This window comes from Prinia subflava (assembly GCF_021018805.1).
Source record: "Prinia subflava isolate CZ2003 ecotype Zambia chromosome W unlocalized genomic scaffold, Cam_Psub_1.2 scaffold_22_NEW, whole genome shotgun sequence".
Lineage (NCBI taxonomy): Eukaryota > Metazoa > Chordata > Aves > Passeriformes > Cisticolidae > Prinia > Prinia subflava.
Genome location: NW_026960606.1, coordinates 8,523,523 through 8,540,915, shown reverse-complemented (window position 1 = coordinate 8,540,915; position 17,393 = coordinate 8,523,523). Strand labels below are relative to the sequence as shown.

The following is a 17,393-nucleotide window of genomic DNA, read 5'->3' as shown; positions in this document are numbered from 1 at the left end:
ACCATTTTATGTGATGCATACCAGGTCGCACACGGAATTGCCTGGGTTTATTGCTGAGGGTAACAGGAGGGCTGACGCTCTTGCTGCCCCTGTAGCGATAGCCCCGTTGCCTGACGTTTTTGAGCAGGCCAAGCTCAGCCATCAGCTGTTCCATCAGAACGCGCCTAGCTTAGCTAGACATTTTAACCTCACACGTCAACAAGCTAAGGCGATTGTTGGCTCATGTCCTTCCTGTCAGTCCCACGCTGTGCCTACCCTGCATGCCGGAGTCAACTCTCGCGGACTGGAGAGCTGTGAACTCTGGCAGACGGATGTCACCCACATTCCATCATTTGGGAGACTGAAGTACGTTCACGTCTCCGTCGATACCTTCTCTGGCGCTGTCTATGCCTCTGCGCACGCAGGTGAGAGGGCCCAACATGCTATCCAACACTTTGTTCAGGCCTTCTCATTCATGGGCATCCCCAAGGGGATCAAAACAGACAACGGCCCTGCGTACAAGTCCAAGGAATTTGCTGGCTTCCTGCAGCAATGGGGAGTGGAGCACAAGACAGGCATCCCCCACGCCCCCACAGGCCAAGCAATCGTAGAGAGGACCCACCAAGAGATCAAGAGGGTCCTTAAACAACAGCAACAGGTGTTAAAGGTGGAACCGCCGGCAATCAGATTGGCCCGAGCCCTTTATGTTATCAGTTTTCTAAATTGTTCCTTTGAAAATCCCAATCCGCCCATTACCACACACTTTGGGTGCAATAAGGAGTGGCAGTTCGATCCCAAGCCCCCGGTGCTGGTGAGATCGCCTGAGTCAGGGAAGGTGGAGGGTCCATTTGACCTGGTGACGTGGAGGCGTGGGTACGCCTGTGTCCTCACGCCTACCGGGATCAAATGGATACCTGCCAAGTGGGTAAAACCATTCATTAAAAGGAAGAGGGAGCGTGACGACAGCGTCCCGCAGGTGGCTTCAGCGGCATTCCGCCGTTGAAGGCGAGTCTCCTCCAGACCCTCTCTTCCCATTCTGTGGGAATGGGACCATGACCTGTCCTTTACCTATTTTTGTGACCCAAATTAATAATTTTTGGCCCCCCAGTTTTGTTTTTCAGACCCGGACCCAAGATGCTAAGCCTCCCGACCGTGCTCTTTCTGACCAAGCTGCTAACATTCACCCAAGCTTGGACCGTCCCACAGCTGCGAGCCAACGTGTGGGCTCTGTTCGCGGAATCTATGGGACAGGATCACATCTGTCTCAATCAAGCATCAGCCTCAGACCCGATGTCCACATGCCTCATGGGGATTCCCTTTAGACAGTGGGAAATGCCTGAAAGACTTCTCCATTGTTCCCACTGCATCAGTAAGACCCCCCAATTTAATCCTTTTATTGGCTGGAAGAATTTTGTGCTTTCCCTGCCAGATATGAAAGAGGAACCCCGAGAGCTGCAGCTCCTCAGAGCAACTATAGCTCCCGCCTGCATTCGTATTACCAATTTGACCGACGCTTTAGACAACCGCACCAAGCACGCTTTTCAATCTAAAGTGCTAGACAGAGCCCACTCGTGGTGCAAGAAGTTGGCCAAGGGAGTTCTTCCCCCTCAAATTCACAACCACCCCAAAAAGTTACCCAAGGGAGTCTTTCTGATCTGCAGAGATCGGGCTTGGGCAGGTATCCCCTCTCATCTTTCTGGAGGTCCATGCACCCTAGGGAAGGTAGGGCTGTTCACACCCAACAAGATGCAAATTACAGATTGGAAAGAAAAGCAAAAGAAACAAAGTGGTGCACATGAATTGGCAGTTTCCAAAAGAGACCTTAGAAAATTAGACCCGGATTGCGATTCGGAAATTATTCATTGGAACAAAACTAAAGAGGTCGCAATCACAAATTTTGCCCCATGGGTCTCCTTTGCTAAGGCCATGGGGGAATTGGGACATTTAAAATGTCGGGTGGCGAAACAAGCAAATTTAACCTCCAAAACCCTATTCAACCTCCTGGAGGACGAGGAAATAATGAGGCAAGCTCCCCTCCAAAATCTGGCAGCCATAGACTACATCATACTTCTCCACGATCACACATATGAGGAGTTTGAGGGTCTATGTTGTTTTAATCTGTCGACTCGGGCTGAGAGCACTCGAAAACTCATTGCACAGATGCAAAATATGATCAGTGACATCAAAAGAGAGACAGGTGATTGGATGAGCAACATTTTTAAAGGTTGGGGTTTATCTGGATGGGCCGGGTCCATTTTAAAAACATGTCTGTTGATTTTGTTTATTATTTTACTTGTTTGTCTTGCTTTCGGACTAATCAGGAGATCGTTAATTAAGTTAGTTTTAAGTTCCACATCTACCCCCTCTCCGGCTGCTGCTCGGGTGGCCAAGGCCACGGCTCCTGAAGACGAGTTGAAGGAGCTTGAAAAGGAGCTTGAAGAAGGAAGTGATGGTGAAAGCCTCGCAGACGATTAGTGGCCAGCTCAACAACCTCGATTCGCCAAATGTTACCTGGACTCTGAGCATCTGCCGGACCCCCCTCACTTCTGTTCTTTTTAGTAAAAAGATAACGGGGAGATGTGGCAGTGTGTTAATTTAATCGGTCATGCTTTGTATACTTTTGTACTTGTTGGGCTCTCTGTACCCCACCCCTCGATTGTTCCTTTGTTTAACTCACATGACTCCTGCACCTGTTATGGGACACACGGTTAGCTGCCTGTCATTTTTCCCGCCTTTGTAAATCCCTCCTATTTTCTCCTGATTGGCCCAAGTTATGTTCTATTACACCCATATCCCCTGGCAACCTGCCCCGGTTGGCTGGCAGTGGCTGGCCACCCCCTTTGCCCCCCCTCCGAATCCTTCGGACAAAAACCCCCCGCACCCCTCTCCCCCCCGAACAGTTCTGGGCTGAGGAGGTGTTTGCAATAAACCCTCTGTTCGTCTGGAATTGTTTCCTCCTTTCTTTCCACTGCCTGTCGAATCTCCATCGCTCGCACAAGCCTCTGCCAGGCAAAGAACCCACAGGGTCAGTACTGCCTGCGTTGCTCGCAGACTGACCCCCCTACGACGCCTGTCGCTGTGTCTGGGCCAGCGGCGACAGAGCCCATTGGCTCTCTGTGGGCACACCGACAGATAGACTTTATCCATGAACTCACGCTCTATCCTAATCCTTCAAAGATTTTACTTAACCAGCTGGTAGCTAAATCCTTTTGTTCCTTTTGTGCCTCATGCTCTATTTGTTTTAACTGGCTGATGTCATGTTCTACATCTGCAGTTACATTTGGGATGTGGATGCAGCAATGGTCAATTTGTCCCTTTAAATATCCACACACTCCGTGTTCCTTCAAAAGTAGCATATCTAAAGCCAAACGATTTTGCAGAGTCATTTTGGTGGTGGCCTGTAATTGCATGTTGAGTTCCTTAAATCCCTGTCGTGTGAATCTTTCTAATCTGTCTACCTGACCTGTGAGTCTATATAGCGTTTCTATATTTCGATAATTTGCAACGGGACCAAACAAGGATTCTAGGGCCCATCCAATCTTTACTCCAGTAGAGGGTTCCTGCCAAGTGTTGTCTGGGTTCTTGTCCTCTGAGACATCTCGTTTTGCTTTTATTTGCAAGGGCTCACTGCTCCCGTTAAATGGGGATTTCTTTTAAATTGGACATAAAGTGGGAAGGCCCAGGGTGATTTCTCTTACCTCTCCGTCCATAGGCAAGTGTGTTGTCCATGCGCCATCACTCATTGCCCATACAAACGGTCCTGGAGGTCGAATTGTACTCCTGCTACATCCTGCTATAATCTTGGAATCTATTTTGCCTTGTTTGTGTCTAATTTTCCTGCAGGCACAACCGATTCGTAAGGCTACTGCCAATGGTGACCACTGTTTTATTTCCAGATTATCAGAGGTGCAATCATAAATTTTATTACATACCCACCAACTTACCTTATTTGCCTCTTTCTGACTGCTAGTACCAGTACTCGTCACTGTGGGATCTGTCTCATTTTCAGAGCCCTTCCATTTAATGCACCAGGGTGTGCTTGCCGTATATTGGAATCTCTGGAGAATACTCATAGACCATGCACTGTCCCAGGGTTCCAGTCCTTTCCAATCCTTTTCTTCACATTTCCACACCACAACGCTCTCTGTAGCGTTGTCCCTGATCTTTTGATAGTGTAGAAACCAACATTCCCATTTTGCAAGGTTTTGGTCCTTAACCCACCACTCTATGATTTGTCCTAGATTGCTATTACACAGAGTGCAGTCTGATTTTCTCATGGGTTGCATATAGGCTCTCTCTGTTATCTTCTAGTACTCTTTGACCACCACCCTTGACTCTGGTACTTGTTTACATTTGACTGTTTTGTTCCCTTCTATGTCAGGTAATTTTGACTTTATTATTCCCCAGCTCACTGGGTTCTCTACTGCCTTTGGTATTGGCAGACAGGCCATTATTCTGCTGGTATTGTGCATTTTGGCAAAGTCTCTGACTAATCCAATCATTACATTTTCAGCCCGAATTGCATTAGAAATTTCTATTACTTGTGTCTTTGCTTGTACCTCTCTCTTCATTCTAGAATGAAGAGTGGTTAGTTGACCCTTCTGTATTCCATATCCCAAAGTAACAGTAATCCCCACTGGTGACATTAGTATCCATGAAATTAACATTACCCACAAGAGGAGCATGAGCACAATTACCGATACCATTTGAGCAGTTACAGACGTTTTAGCCTCAGCTTTGTCAGTCCTAAAGTTTCTACAGCCCACGACTGGACTCCACGAGGGACCTTCTTCACGCGCATGTAATGTATCCAGGGTTCCACTCCAGCCACTTTGACTGCTGTAAAGGTAGTTAGCAGTACCTGATGGGGACCAGTCCACTTTCAGTGGTTCTTTGTTCCAGGTTTTGATGTATACTTCATCTCCTGGTTCAATATTGTGGACTGGATTCTCCAGAGCCAGTGGTCTGTCCCACATGAGAACACTTCGAAGCCGAGCTAGAGTTTTCTCAAGGGACAGAACATAATTATACACATCTTGTTTCCTTGTGACATGAACATTTGGATTGGGGTTAGGAGATTCATATGGTTTCCCATACAATATTTCATAAGGACTAACTGACATCCTACTCCTAGGCTTTATCCGAATTCTTAGCAATGCTATTGGTAAAGCCTGTGGCCACTGCAGTTTGGCTTCCTGGCATATTTTACTGATCTGCCCCTTCAGTGTCTGGTTCATTCTCTCTACTTGCCCACTTGACTGGGGTCTCCATGGTGTGTGGAGGTCCCAAGATATTCCCAGTAACTTGCTCACCCCTAGTACCACGGTGGCTATGAAGTGTGGGTCTCTGTCTGATGATATCCCTAGGGGCACCCCAAACCTGGGAAGGATCTCCTGTAATAACCACTTAACTGTTTCCTTTGCTTGGTTTGTGCGACAGGGAAGGGCTTCTGGCCATCCAGAAAACGTGTCAACCCCTACTAACAGGTATTTGTATCCCCAAGTTCTTGGCAATTCTGCAAAAGTCACTTGCCAATAGTCTCCTGGTTCTATTCCCATCTGAATTCTGCCTAACTGTGCCTGTCATCTAGCTACCGGGTTGTTTTTCAGGCAGATTTCACATTTAGACATTACTGACTTGGCCATTGTTTGCATCCGTACTGAGATCAGGTATTGTCTCAACCACTTTACCAACGCCTCTGCACCCCAGTGACACTCATTATGCTTTACCTGTAAAATTTCTCTCATTACCAAAGGAGGTACCACTATTTGCCCTTGTGCGGTTACATACCACCCTTCTGCGTTCTTCTGTGCCTTCAGCAGTTGTGCTAGTTTGTCGTCTTCTATTGTATATTTTGGCTTAGGAGGCAAATTAAATTGAGAGATATTAAGACTTGATGGTATCAATGCCATTGTTTTCTGCACCTCTCTCGCTACCTGACAGGCTGCCCAATCTGCTCTTCGATTTCCTTCACAAATTTTGGAGTTGCCTGATTGATGTGCTTTGCAGTGCATAATTGCTACTTGTTCAGGTGTAACCGAGTTTCTTAGAGATCGTGGGCATAATGTGCTGTGGAGTGAGATGTGAGCTATCCCAAACTAGGCCTCAGACCTGGGGCCTGCTAGGCCTCAAACATTTATCCGACGTAGAACTAGATAAGCTTGTAGGGCACTGGAAGCTGAGTTAAGGTATGGGTATCAATAGAATAGAGCAATTACTGGGAAAACGCAGTAGCTGCCTTAAACTGTGAATGTTTACATGTTTGCTCATGCTCCCCTGCCAATAGAAATGCACCTGTCACTGTAAACTATTCTTACTGTATATAACCAGCCATCTTGTGAATAAAGAGGAGAAAAGTATGATATGATCATGTTGGTCTGATCTGCGTTTGCTCGGTCTCTGATCCCACTTATAGTCCCAGCTTCAGTTCAGGTTTTTGTACTGCATCTATCAGTTGTAGCACTGCATCTTGATGTTTAATATTTGTACCTTGGGAGGACAGCAGTCCTCTTTCTTTCCATAAAGCTCCGTGTATGTGCATTACTCTGAAGACATATTTGGAGTCAGCCCATATATTTACTGTCTTCCCCTCACTCAGCTCGAGTGCTCTGGTTAATGCGATTAGTTCTGCCCTCTGTGCAGATGTATTAGGTGGTAGTGCTTTTGCCTCTACTACTACATCAGTTGTGGTTACCACATATCCTGCGTATCTGGTTCTGTTCTCTATGAAGCTGCTTCCATCCGTAAAGAGTTCCTACTCTGGTTGCTCTAGAGGGACGTCCTTCAGATCTGTTCTTGCTGAATAAGTGTGCTCGATGACTTCTAGACAGTCATGCTCTAATGGACCTTCCTCAGCTGTGGCACCTAGAAACAAAGCTGGATTCAAGAGGTTAGTTGTTTTTAGTGCAACGTCATCCTGCTCAGTCAGGGTTACCTGAAATTTCATCATCCGGCTTGGAGAGAGCCAAAGGCCCCCCTTTTGTTCCAGGACTGTAGTTACCATGTGTGGCACATAGACATCTATGTGTCTTCCCATCGTGAACTTCCTGGCTTCCTGTATCAGCAGCACGGTAGCTGCCACTGCCCGCAGACATGAAGGCCATCCGGCACTTACGTTGTCGAGTTGTTTGGAAAAGTAACCCACCGGCCTTTTCCAGCTTCCCAGTCATTGGGTCAGGACTCCCAGTGCCAGTCGCTGCCTTTCATGCACGTAGAGCTGAAAGTCTTTAGACAGATCAGGTAACCCCAACGCAGGAGCAGTTGTCAGTGCTTCCTTTAACTTCTGGAAGGCCTCTTTCTGTGGTTTTCCCCAGGTGAACGGCTGCGTCTTCTGAGCCTCATACAAGGATTTTGCAATCAGTCCATAGTCCATGATCCACAGGCGACACCACCCTGTCATTCCAAGGAAGATCCGCAGCTCGTGTGGATTCTGGGGCTCTGGAACAGCACAGATAGCTTGAATACGATTAGTACCCAGTTGTCTCATCCCTTGTGAGATTTCACATCCCAGGTAAATCACAGTCTGTTGGGCAATTTGTGCTTTTTCTCTGGACACCTTATACCCTCCCATTCCTAATGAATTTAAGATCTCAATGGTTACCTTTATGCAGGTCATTTCTTCCTCTGTTGCAATCAAAATGTCATCTACATACTGGAGTAATAGATATTGGTCTCTCGGTACTTGCCCTTCTCTGGTCCAGATTTCCAGTTCTTTTGCTAGCTGACTCCCAAACAAAGTGGGTGATTTCTTGTACCCCATCAGAAGCCGGGTCCAGGTGAGCTGGGTTATTCTTCCATTTTCTGGATGTTCCCACTCAAAGGCAAATAGTTTCCTACTTTCTTGGTCAAGGGGTATGCAGAAGAAGGCATCTTTTAAGTCAAATACAGTAAACCATTTATATATCTCTTTTACAGATGCTAACAATGTATAGGGATTGGCAACCACTGGATGAATGTCTTTGGTTATTTCATTTATGCCTCTTAAATCCTGTACAAGTCTATACTCACCACTGGGTCTCTTTATTGGGAATATTGGGGTGTTGTATTCTGATTCACATTCCTCTAGAATTCGATATTTTAAGAATTTATCAATGCTCTTTGCTATTCCCTGTCGTGCTTCTGGTTTTATAGGGTACTGTTTGAGTCGTACAGCCTTTGCTCCTTCTTTTAACTCTACATGTACCGGTTGTGCTAACTCAGATTTTCCAGGTACATCTGTTTCCCAGACAGAGGGAATTACTGCATCCTCTACTTCCTTAGGAATATTAGAAATTGGTTTTTCTTTTATCATCAAAATCCTTCCTGTCTTAGACTCAGGTATTTTCATTATGAGTTCACCATTCTCAAAAGTAATTACTGCCTCCAGTGCTGCCAGTAGATCGCACCCTAAGAGCGGAGTTGGGCAATTGGGCATGTATAAGAATTCATGGGTCAAGATCTTATCTTCAAAGCTCAAATCTAGGGGGTTTCAGGAATGGCCGTATCTCCTCCTTCCCTGTGGCTCCAATGACTGCTGCTGACCTGTTCCCGACTTGCCCCTTGAGATAATTTAATACAGAATGTGTTGCTCCCGTGTCAGTGAGAAAATCTACGTCTTTTCCTTCTAAATGCAAAGTCACCATGGGGTCTCTTGATCCTGGCTCCCTCTCATGTAAGACCATGACCCTGGCTACACCATCCAACTGAGGCTCACCACTCTGATTAAACATGCTAACTGAGGCTGACCACTCTGGCTAAACCGACTTGGACACTCCCTTTTCCAGTGTCCCTCCATTCGACAATATGCACACTGGTTTAAACCTAGCCTTCCATGACCAGAACCTCTGCCAAAGCCACCTCTATTACCACTACGACCTCCTCTACCACGTCCTCTCCCCTGTCTCTGTAAAACTGCCAAAAGGCTTTGCCCCTGTTTCTTGACAATTTCTCTGTTATTGTAAACTTTCCAGGCAACCTCTAGGAGTTTATCCAAGTTTCTTAACTCTTCACCTTCCAGTTTCTGTAGCTTTTTCCTAATATCTTCCTGTGCTTAGCCCAGAAAAATAAAGGCAAGCTGAGTTCTTCCTTGCTCACTGTCTACCTGAAGATCAGTATATCTTCTAGCTGCTTTCTTAAGTCTTTCTAGAAAGGCAGTGGGAGATTCTTTCTTTTCCTGTCGAATTTCATACAACTTAGACCAGTTCATATTCTTAGGTATTGCTGTTGAACACCGATTGAAATCCACTCCTGATATCTCTTTAGCATTAACATATCTACTCCAAATGGGTCGTTAGCATCCCACTCTGGGTCTGCAGTGGGAAAATTGTAATCCAGTGTCCCTGTCACCAAACCATTTCGTATGTCTTCTCTAGCTCTTTCTCTCGCTGCCCGAAGTACCATGTCCCTTTCTGTCTCATCCATCAGAGTGTCTAATATCACATGAATATCTTCCCAATCAGGGTTCTGAGTTTTCATTATCATCTTAACCACGCGAGCTACCTTATCTGGGTTTTCTCTATATGTTCCAGCTGATTGTTTCCATATGACTAAATCAGCAGGTGAAAAGGGTACCTTTACAAAGACAGGTCCATTAGTTCCCACCCCTTGCCTTAGTGGTGCAATAATTGTTCTCTTTTGTTTGCCTGATTTTAATATACCCTTTCCTGCCTGAGGCCACTCTGGGGCCAGTTTTCCTCGTGTTCGGTGAGCTACTGGGGCATCTAGCTCATCCTCTTCACTGTCACTACTTTCCATTCTATCTGTCTTCTCTGCATCCCCCCTTTGCTTCCGGCTCACAATCACATCCTGGACAGGCGAATCTGGCAGGGGAGGGTACAGGGGGGCGGACGGGACATGAGCTGGCGAAGGAGGTGTAGGTGGGTGCGGAGGGTACCCTTGAACCGGTGTTGGAGGAGGATAAATCTTTCAGCAGGCGTCAGCAGGGGGGCAGGATAGCTTTGAGCAGGTATATGTGGAGAAGGGGGGGTTCTCTGAGCAGGCAGAGCAGGGGCAGGCACCTGAGCAGGCGGAGGAGGGGCAGGCACAGGCAGAGGAGGATAATTACCTTCAGCAGACAAAGGTGGGGGGGAAACATATTGTGCTGGCGTGAGCGAGGGGGGTGTAAGAGAATCAGGTGGGGTCAGGGTGAGTGGGGTAGAACTCGGTGTCGAGGGGGCTGTGGTGGATGCGGGGGCCATGGGGGCTAATAATAAATCTGGGTCCAGTTCATCTCTTCCTCCCCCAAAGTTTCACTTAAAATCGCATGCTGCATACAATGCTTATTTTGGGCGCAAGCCAAGCACTTATTTTTTTCTTTTTTTACTGCTTCCATTTTGCTGCCAACCCACCAAATTGGTTTTTTGAGCAAGCATAGAAATAAATCAAGGTATGGGATTTGTTCCACCATTCCATCTTGTGTACAAAGCGATCTAAGTTGCATAATAACCTTTACATCTAATGACCCGTTCTGTGGCCACCTCTGGTTTTCAGGCAGAGCATATTTTAGCCAGCTCACATTACAATACTCAATCAATTTATCTTTTCTTAATTCCTGACCAAAATTCCCCTCTTTCCAATGTGCCAACAAACAACCCAAAGGAGAAGAACTTGGTATAGAGGCATTATTGCTGCCCAAAACTTCTTTTAACCCTTTTAGTTTCTCCATATTACAGATACATAAAAACTACAGATGCCAATCCTGCAACGCTTTCGCGATGTCTGACGGACGGCTGCCTAGGCAATACCACCAGGAATTCCTTTTGCCCAACCAAGCAGAGCTTTCGCTGCATCTTAATGGCAGGCCCCCAGACCAGAGAATAAAGAACCTTACCTCTCACCAGGGGTCGTTGTGAGCCGCGAGGGTCGTGGCGCCGATGGGCTCCCCGAGAAATCACCCGGTGGCAGCTGGAGCGTGATCGGGTCGCGGGGTCCTGGCTGCCCCCACAAGGTCCCGTCCTGGGTCGCCAAAAATGTTAGCGTAGGAAAACATATAACCACACAAAGGCGATCATATGCAGTTCTTTATTTGAGCGCGCAGGACACAGGGGCATGCAATGCCCAAATCTTGTGCCCAAGAATACACAGTCGATTTGTGATTTTTATAGTTTCAAATTATACATATGTTAATTAACCTCCACCCCTAGATACTGGTTATCCTATTTCTTAGTTACTATCTTAAATCATACCTATGCTTTACCCTGAGTTATACTTGATTTGGTTAAAACAAAGCTTCTCAATTATCCCCTGGGCTGGAGTCATACTTAAAACAATAGTATGAAGCTAGTTGCAGAGGCTGACATTTGTTCCAAAGCCAGGCTACGTCAAATTCAGATTGTGCGTCTTCTACCTCCCCCCCCTCAACTACCCGCGGTTAACTTACAATTTTTTTAACCTTCCTCTATCACCTCTACTACTAGGGGATTGAATTTCAGCATTCCCTTCTCTACTCCCTTTTTTTTACATCACAGCATCAGCCTCATAAAGGTCAAAGTTTTGCAATATCAAACAAATGCCATAATAAAAACTACTGCTTAGACAACAATTCTGATGATTTTAAGTTTGCTAGGGGATCATTTGGGCTGGTCTACCATAATCTGACATATAAAAAGTTGGACTTAAAGATCTTGGAAAATCTTTTCCAACCTTAATTCTGTGATTCTATGAATGAGTCAGGTGACAACATGGCAGCAAAAATATTTGAACAAAACCCTCTCCTTCCAACCTGCCTCCACTCACGGTTGTCCCACTTCCAGAATTAACAGTAGCTCTCTTTAAAAGCTGGTTTTTAGGACAGACTTGTACTGAGTTGTCATAAAGGCTCTGAAGTATGCATCGCTATAGTTTTAAAAGAATAAGCATGGAATTCTAATGAATATTTATTGATGAAATCATTAGCATGTAAAATTTGCAGTACTGTGGAGGGCAATTACTCTCTTTTTCAGTTCAAATGTTGTGTCCTCTAAATGCCTGCAGGAAAAACGTGGATATTTCTGAATACACCTGAAAACATACCTGTTATGGGTGTGGAATTATACACTATGTACATGATGCCAGGACCTACGTGGTTGTGTCAGACCTATGGGACCGATTCCAAGACCTTCACACTGTCAATTAAATTCCCAACTTCAGTCCTGCTTTAGCCAACTTTTAAAACATTCCTTCAATCTTCAAACATCTGATTAGTCCCATTCTTTGTCATGAGGCCAGGAAGGTGCTGGGAATTACATATTCTCCTTATTCACTTAATGAGAGCTGAAATTCCAGCAGAAGTATGTGAAATAGAGGCCTGCCATATTCTCAAGCCATTTGGCACCTCACAGGTTACTTGAAATTACTAAAATATTGCAGAATGTAGAATCTGAAGGCGAGGGAAGGGTAATGTATGACAACTGTCTTGGGTTGAAAAATGTAACCAAAAATGTGTATTCTATTTTCATCTGTTGAAACCAGTTGGGAGATATTGTTCTTTATCACTTGTAACTCTAGGGGGGGAAGAGGGCAGATGCCTTCTGTTAATGGGACAACTGATAACACCAGATAAGGCAGTGCCTTCTTATCTCTTCCTCCACCCATCCTTCTCTGAGGGACATCACCTGTGAATGGGCCATTTAAGGCCTCTCACATGACTGATAACGTTACTTCATTCCATTGTGAGATGCTCCACCCAGTGGGAGGAGCCAAAGCCTTTCCACCGGGATAAAAACAGGAATCCCAAACACCAAGGGAGCCTGTTTCCACTGGATTCCCAGAAAAAGACCGACCCCTTTCTTGAGGATCATCTCTATTCCAACGGAGCCACCTCTGTCACTCTGGGAGGTCTTACTTTGGGCTGCTTCCAACACCCTGACAACAGGGTGTCAGGTTTGCATTCTGACTCTGTCACTGGTTCTTTGTACTATTGCATTTATTTTATTTCACTTTATTTTTACCTTTTTTTTTTTTGTTGTTGTTGTTGTTGTTTGTTTCTTCTCTCTCTATTAAATTGTATTTCTGACTTGGATTCTGTACTGGGGTGACAGGACATTTTCATGCTTTGTATCCCAATCATGTGTTTCTGTTCCCGTGCTCTCGGTTTGTTTTGTCTATTAGCCGTGCCCCTTCCCCCAGCTGCTGGCTCTCGCTTGCTGCTGCTAGCTTTAGGCTTCGCTGGCTGCTGGCTTTGCTCTCTTGCTTTTTGCTTGCTTTTTGCCATTTTTCTGCTTTTGTTTTTCCCCTTCTTTCCTTCCTCCCCTTCCCTGAAGACCTTGGAACCGGCTTCGGACCTTGATCTGGGAACGTCAAGGAACTCCCTCCGGAGTCTACATCTGAGAGAAGCTTTGGCACCCTCCCCAGCAGAGACTGCTCACCCTCTCTTGGACTGGTGAAAACACTTGTCATTGCAGACTGTTTTTCTTGTGTTGGGGAGTGTTTTTTGTTGTTTCTTAATAAACAAGTTTTTTCCACTTTTCCTGTGAGGAAATTCCTCCTGAACCCGGTGGGGGGGGGGGGGGGGGGGAGGAGTTGTGGAGGTTTGTTTCCTTTGAGGGGCACCTCTGGAGATTTTTCCCTAATTTGTCCTAAACCAGGACAGATTCTCACTGGTTTTGCTTTCAAACCAGTACAACAACATACATATGGAGTCACCCCTGGTTAAGAAACAACAGTGGGGACTTTTCAGTAATGTTGTTACTTAGTATGATTTTACTTTATTTTTATTCCTGAGCTTTGGCTCAAAGAATATGTTTGAGCCATCTGGCTGCAGAAGCATTCGGGGGTGTTTCAGAAGCAGGTTTTGGGTGCTGGTGGATTCCCAAAGGCACTTCTTCCACCCAGCTGGTGCCTCACTGAGCCCATTCAGATCCCACCTGGCCACCACCTGAGTGTCTCATCTCCTTGCTAAATGTGATGCTATGAAGCCAAGATAGCATTTTAAACTGAGAAATTCCCAAAGCTGAGCTTTATCCCATGTATTCTATAGGTGCTTCTTTACAGGCTTTCTTGAGGTCCTTTTTCCACAAGACTGGAAGGGGTTTTCTCACCAGATCTGCAAACCACGACTTGCAGCATTATTGATACATTAATGTAAAACATGGCTTATGACTTAGAAGGGAAATATTTTTCTCAGAAATATCATGGAAACAGCTTGACAATTATCAGATATCCAGTCCTTAAACCTCAAGTGATATTAAAAGATGCATGTGTTTAGATGATCCATAGAGACCAAAGTTCATACAAGGCATATGGCTGGATAAACGGGTAGCAGGTTTTCACAAAAAACTTCCTGGTCTTTTAGTACTTTTAAGTATTCAAGTCACTGAAGATCAAGGGAGATGTTCAAGCAGGACAGAAAGAACAAATTTGCTCATTTAGCTAATTTTAGCTCTTCACGGTGAAATTTATTTGGAGTTCCATTAGAACCACCAAGTATTTCATGTTATTAACCTTTGAGTAGTTTTAAATTTGGTCTATGTGGTTTGCTGCATTTACTTTGAGTCATGAGTTATACAATAACGCAATGGCTTCTCAGCAGGATTAAAACCTGAGTACATTAAAATTCAATTAAAAGCCTGTGACAAGTGCAGTGGTTGACTCAGTTAACTGGGGTTGTGTCTCTAAAATGAACAGCTCTGTCACTACACCGAGGGAAGAAGTTTGATATAACCATGTGAAATGTCCTCTCTGGTATTCCAGAAAGTTCTAACATTTGTCTCTATTTCCTCTTTTGTTGTGAGCCCAGCCTAAGTCCAAGGCAGTGGGCAAGGGGGGCTGTGACACTTCCCCCAGAGTTCCTGAGTGTCTTTGGCACCCACCAGCCAATCAGTCAAGGGTAGTAAGAGACGGACTCCACTTACTCTCTCCGAGTCACGAGTTTATTCATAGCTTGAAGGCTTGGCAGTGTGGAGCCCCGAGGCTGGTCTCGGAGCCACTTATATACATGGGGCTCTCAAGGGAGGGTACAAACACAGGCATCAATGGGAACACAGTGGGAAGGAGGTAACTTGAACCCAAAGTGGGAGTGACTGGCAGAGTAGGGTGGACAAGGGGCAGGGCAGGAGTTCAAGGAGTGAATGACCTCAGCACACAGGAATGTAGCTGGGATCAAACTAACTACACAAGGCAGGGGAGTGGGGGGTTACAGAACAAACCATTTAAGGGACAAAAATTATTAAAAACGCATCACCATACTCTTTCTCCCTGTTTAGCCAACTGATATCACAATGACTGAGGACTTGAACCACAGATTCAGTTATCTCACCTGGGATCAGATTAAAATCCTGGATCAGGTTTTAACTAAGGTTATACCTATTCATGGGAGAGGAAATTTTCCAACCCTGGAAGTAAAGCCAAAGGATATAATCCATATGGTAAAGGAGCAGCTGATTGAGAAGCAGATCCATGTCAGGGATATCCGCCTGAACGGTTCCACTGCCAGTCACATCCTGGTAAAGCACAATGGCACCAGTTACAAGGACCTGGACATCATTTTTGGAGTGGAACTTCCCAGTGAGCTCAAGTTCCAGGTCGTTAAGGAAGTAGTTCTCAATTGCCTATTGGACTTCTAGCCAAAATGTGTTAACAAGCAAAAAATCACGGCTCAGACCATGAAAGATGCCTACGTGCAGAAGATGGTCAAAGTCTCCACCGACCACGACCGCTGGAGCCTCATCTCACTGTCCAACAACAGCGGCAAGAACGTGGAGCTGAAGTTCGTCAGCTCGCTCCGGCGGCAGTTTGAGTTCAGCGTGGACTCCTTCCAGATCATCCTGGACTCCATCCTGGCCATCTACAGAGCTTCAGACCAGCCCTTGACACAGGACTGTTACCCCACCATCATCGCCGAGAGCATGTATGTGGCAGTGTGTTAAGTTAATCGGTTAGGCTTTCTATACTTTTGTACTTGTTGGGTTCCCTGTACCCCACCCCTCGATTGTTCCTTTGTTTAACTCACATGACTCCGGCACCTGCCATGCGACACACGGTTAGCCGCCTGTCATTTCTCCCGCCTTTGTAAATCCCTCCTATTTTTCCCCTGATTAGTCCAAGCGATGTTCTATTACACCTGTATCCCCTGGCAACCTGCCCCGGTTGGCTGGCAGTGGCTGGCCACCCCCTTTGTCCCCCCTCCGAATCCTTCGGACAAAAACCCCCCGCACCCCTCTCCCCCCGAGCAATTTCGGGCTGAGGAGGTGTTTGCAATAAACCCTCTGTTCGTCTGAAATTGTTTCCTCCTTTCTTTCCACTGCCTGTCGAATCTCCATCGCTCGCACAAGCCTCTGCCAGGCAAAGAACCCACAGAGTCAGTACTGCTTGCGAGCTTGCAGACTGACCCCCTACCACTCTGTCGCTGTGTCTGGGCCAGCGGTGACAGAGCCCGTTGGCTCTCTGTGAGCACACCGACGGACATGTATGGGGACTTCAACCAAGCCATGGACCACCTGAAATACAAACTGATCTCCACCCGGAATCCGGAGGAGATCAGAGGAGGTGGTCTCCTGAAGTACAGCAACCTCCTGGTCCATGACTTTAAGCAGGCGGATGAGGCTGAAATTAAATCCCTTGAACCTTACATGTGCTCCAGGTTCTTCATTGATTTTCCTGACGTTGCCGAGCAGCAGAGGAAAATCGAGTCCTACCTGCGCAACCACTTCATCGGGGAAGAGAAGAGCAAGTACGACTACTTGATGACCATGCGTAGGGTAGTGAACAAGAGCACAGTCTTCCTCATGGGGCACAAGCGAAGGCAAACCCTCAATATGATCACAATTCTGGCTTTAAAAGTGCTCGGAGAACAAAACATCATCCTGAATGTAGCCAATGTCACGTGCTACTATCAGCCTCCTCCCTATATCAGTGACAGAAGCTTCAGTAACTACTACATTGCTCATGGACAACCCCCTGTGTTCTACCAGCTGTACCCTTTCCACATACAGCTACAGAGTGGGGTGGTGTAGGAACTCTCTGACCTCCAAGCACTCGCCACTCCTCTCTTTCCAGTTCTCTCCTTAATAAAGGCCTCAATAAAGTGAGTTTTATCAGCACTTTAGAGTTAAGGACATATTTTTGTGCAAGTTGCCACAGTTGTTCGGTTGATCAATGTCTAACTCACCATTAAGCAGGTGAAATAAGTGATGCATCTGTCATTCGTGAAGTGTTTATACCTTGAGGTGTGTTTGGGCTGTATTTTTTTGCAATGAAAATAGAAGGATATAAATTATTCTAATTTTATCAAAATGAAATGCACTAAGTTCTGGGTTCTAAAAAAAAATCTTATGCAAAATTCAAATGGTGTCAAAGGAAACTGAAGCAAATGAAGTGCCTCTCTGTAGAAATGTCTGATGTTAGAAGGGACAATGCTCTGGGTACATCAATCATTCCTTGGTTTTATCCATGCAGTTCCAGCAACATTTATTTGCAGCACCTTTGAAAACATACATTGATGGGTCATCTCTTGGTGGTGG

The 17,393-nt window shown here is 45.8% G+C and overlaps 1 protein-coding gene across 1 annotated transcript; it reads left to right on the top strand.

The window, feature by feature from the left end:
* The first annotated feature begins 15,152 nt into the window (after positions 1-15,152).
* On the top strand, positions 15,153-16,886 carry LOC134564921 (terminal nucleotidyltransferase 5C-like). The gene is given in 2 exon segments (XM_063424216.1): positions 15,153-15,779; positions 16,338-16,886. Coding segments are annotated over 2 exon segments (1,176 nt in total).
* Positions 16,887-17,393: the final 507 nt, after the last annotated feature.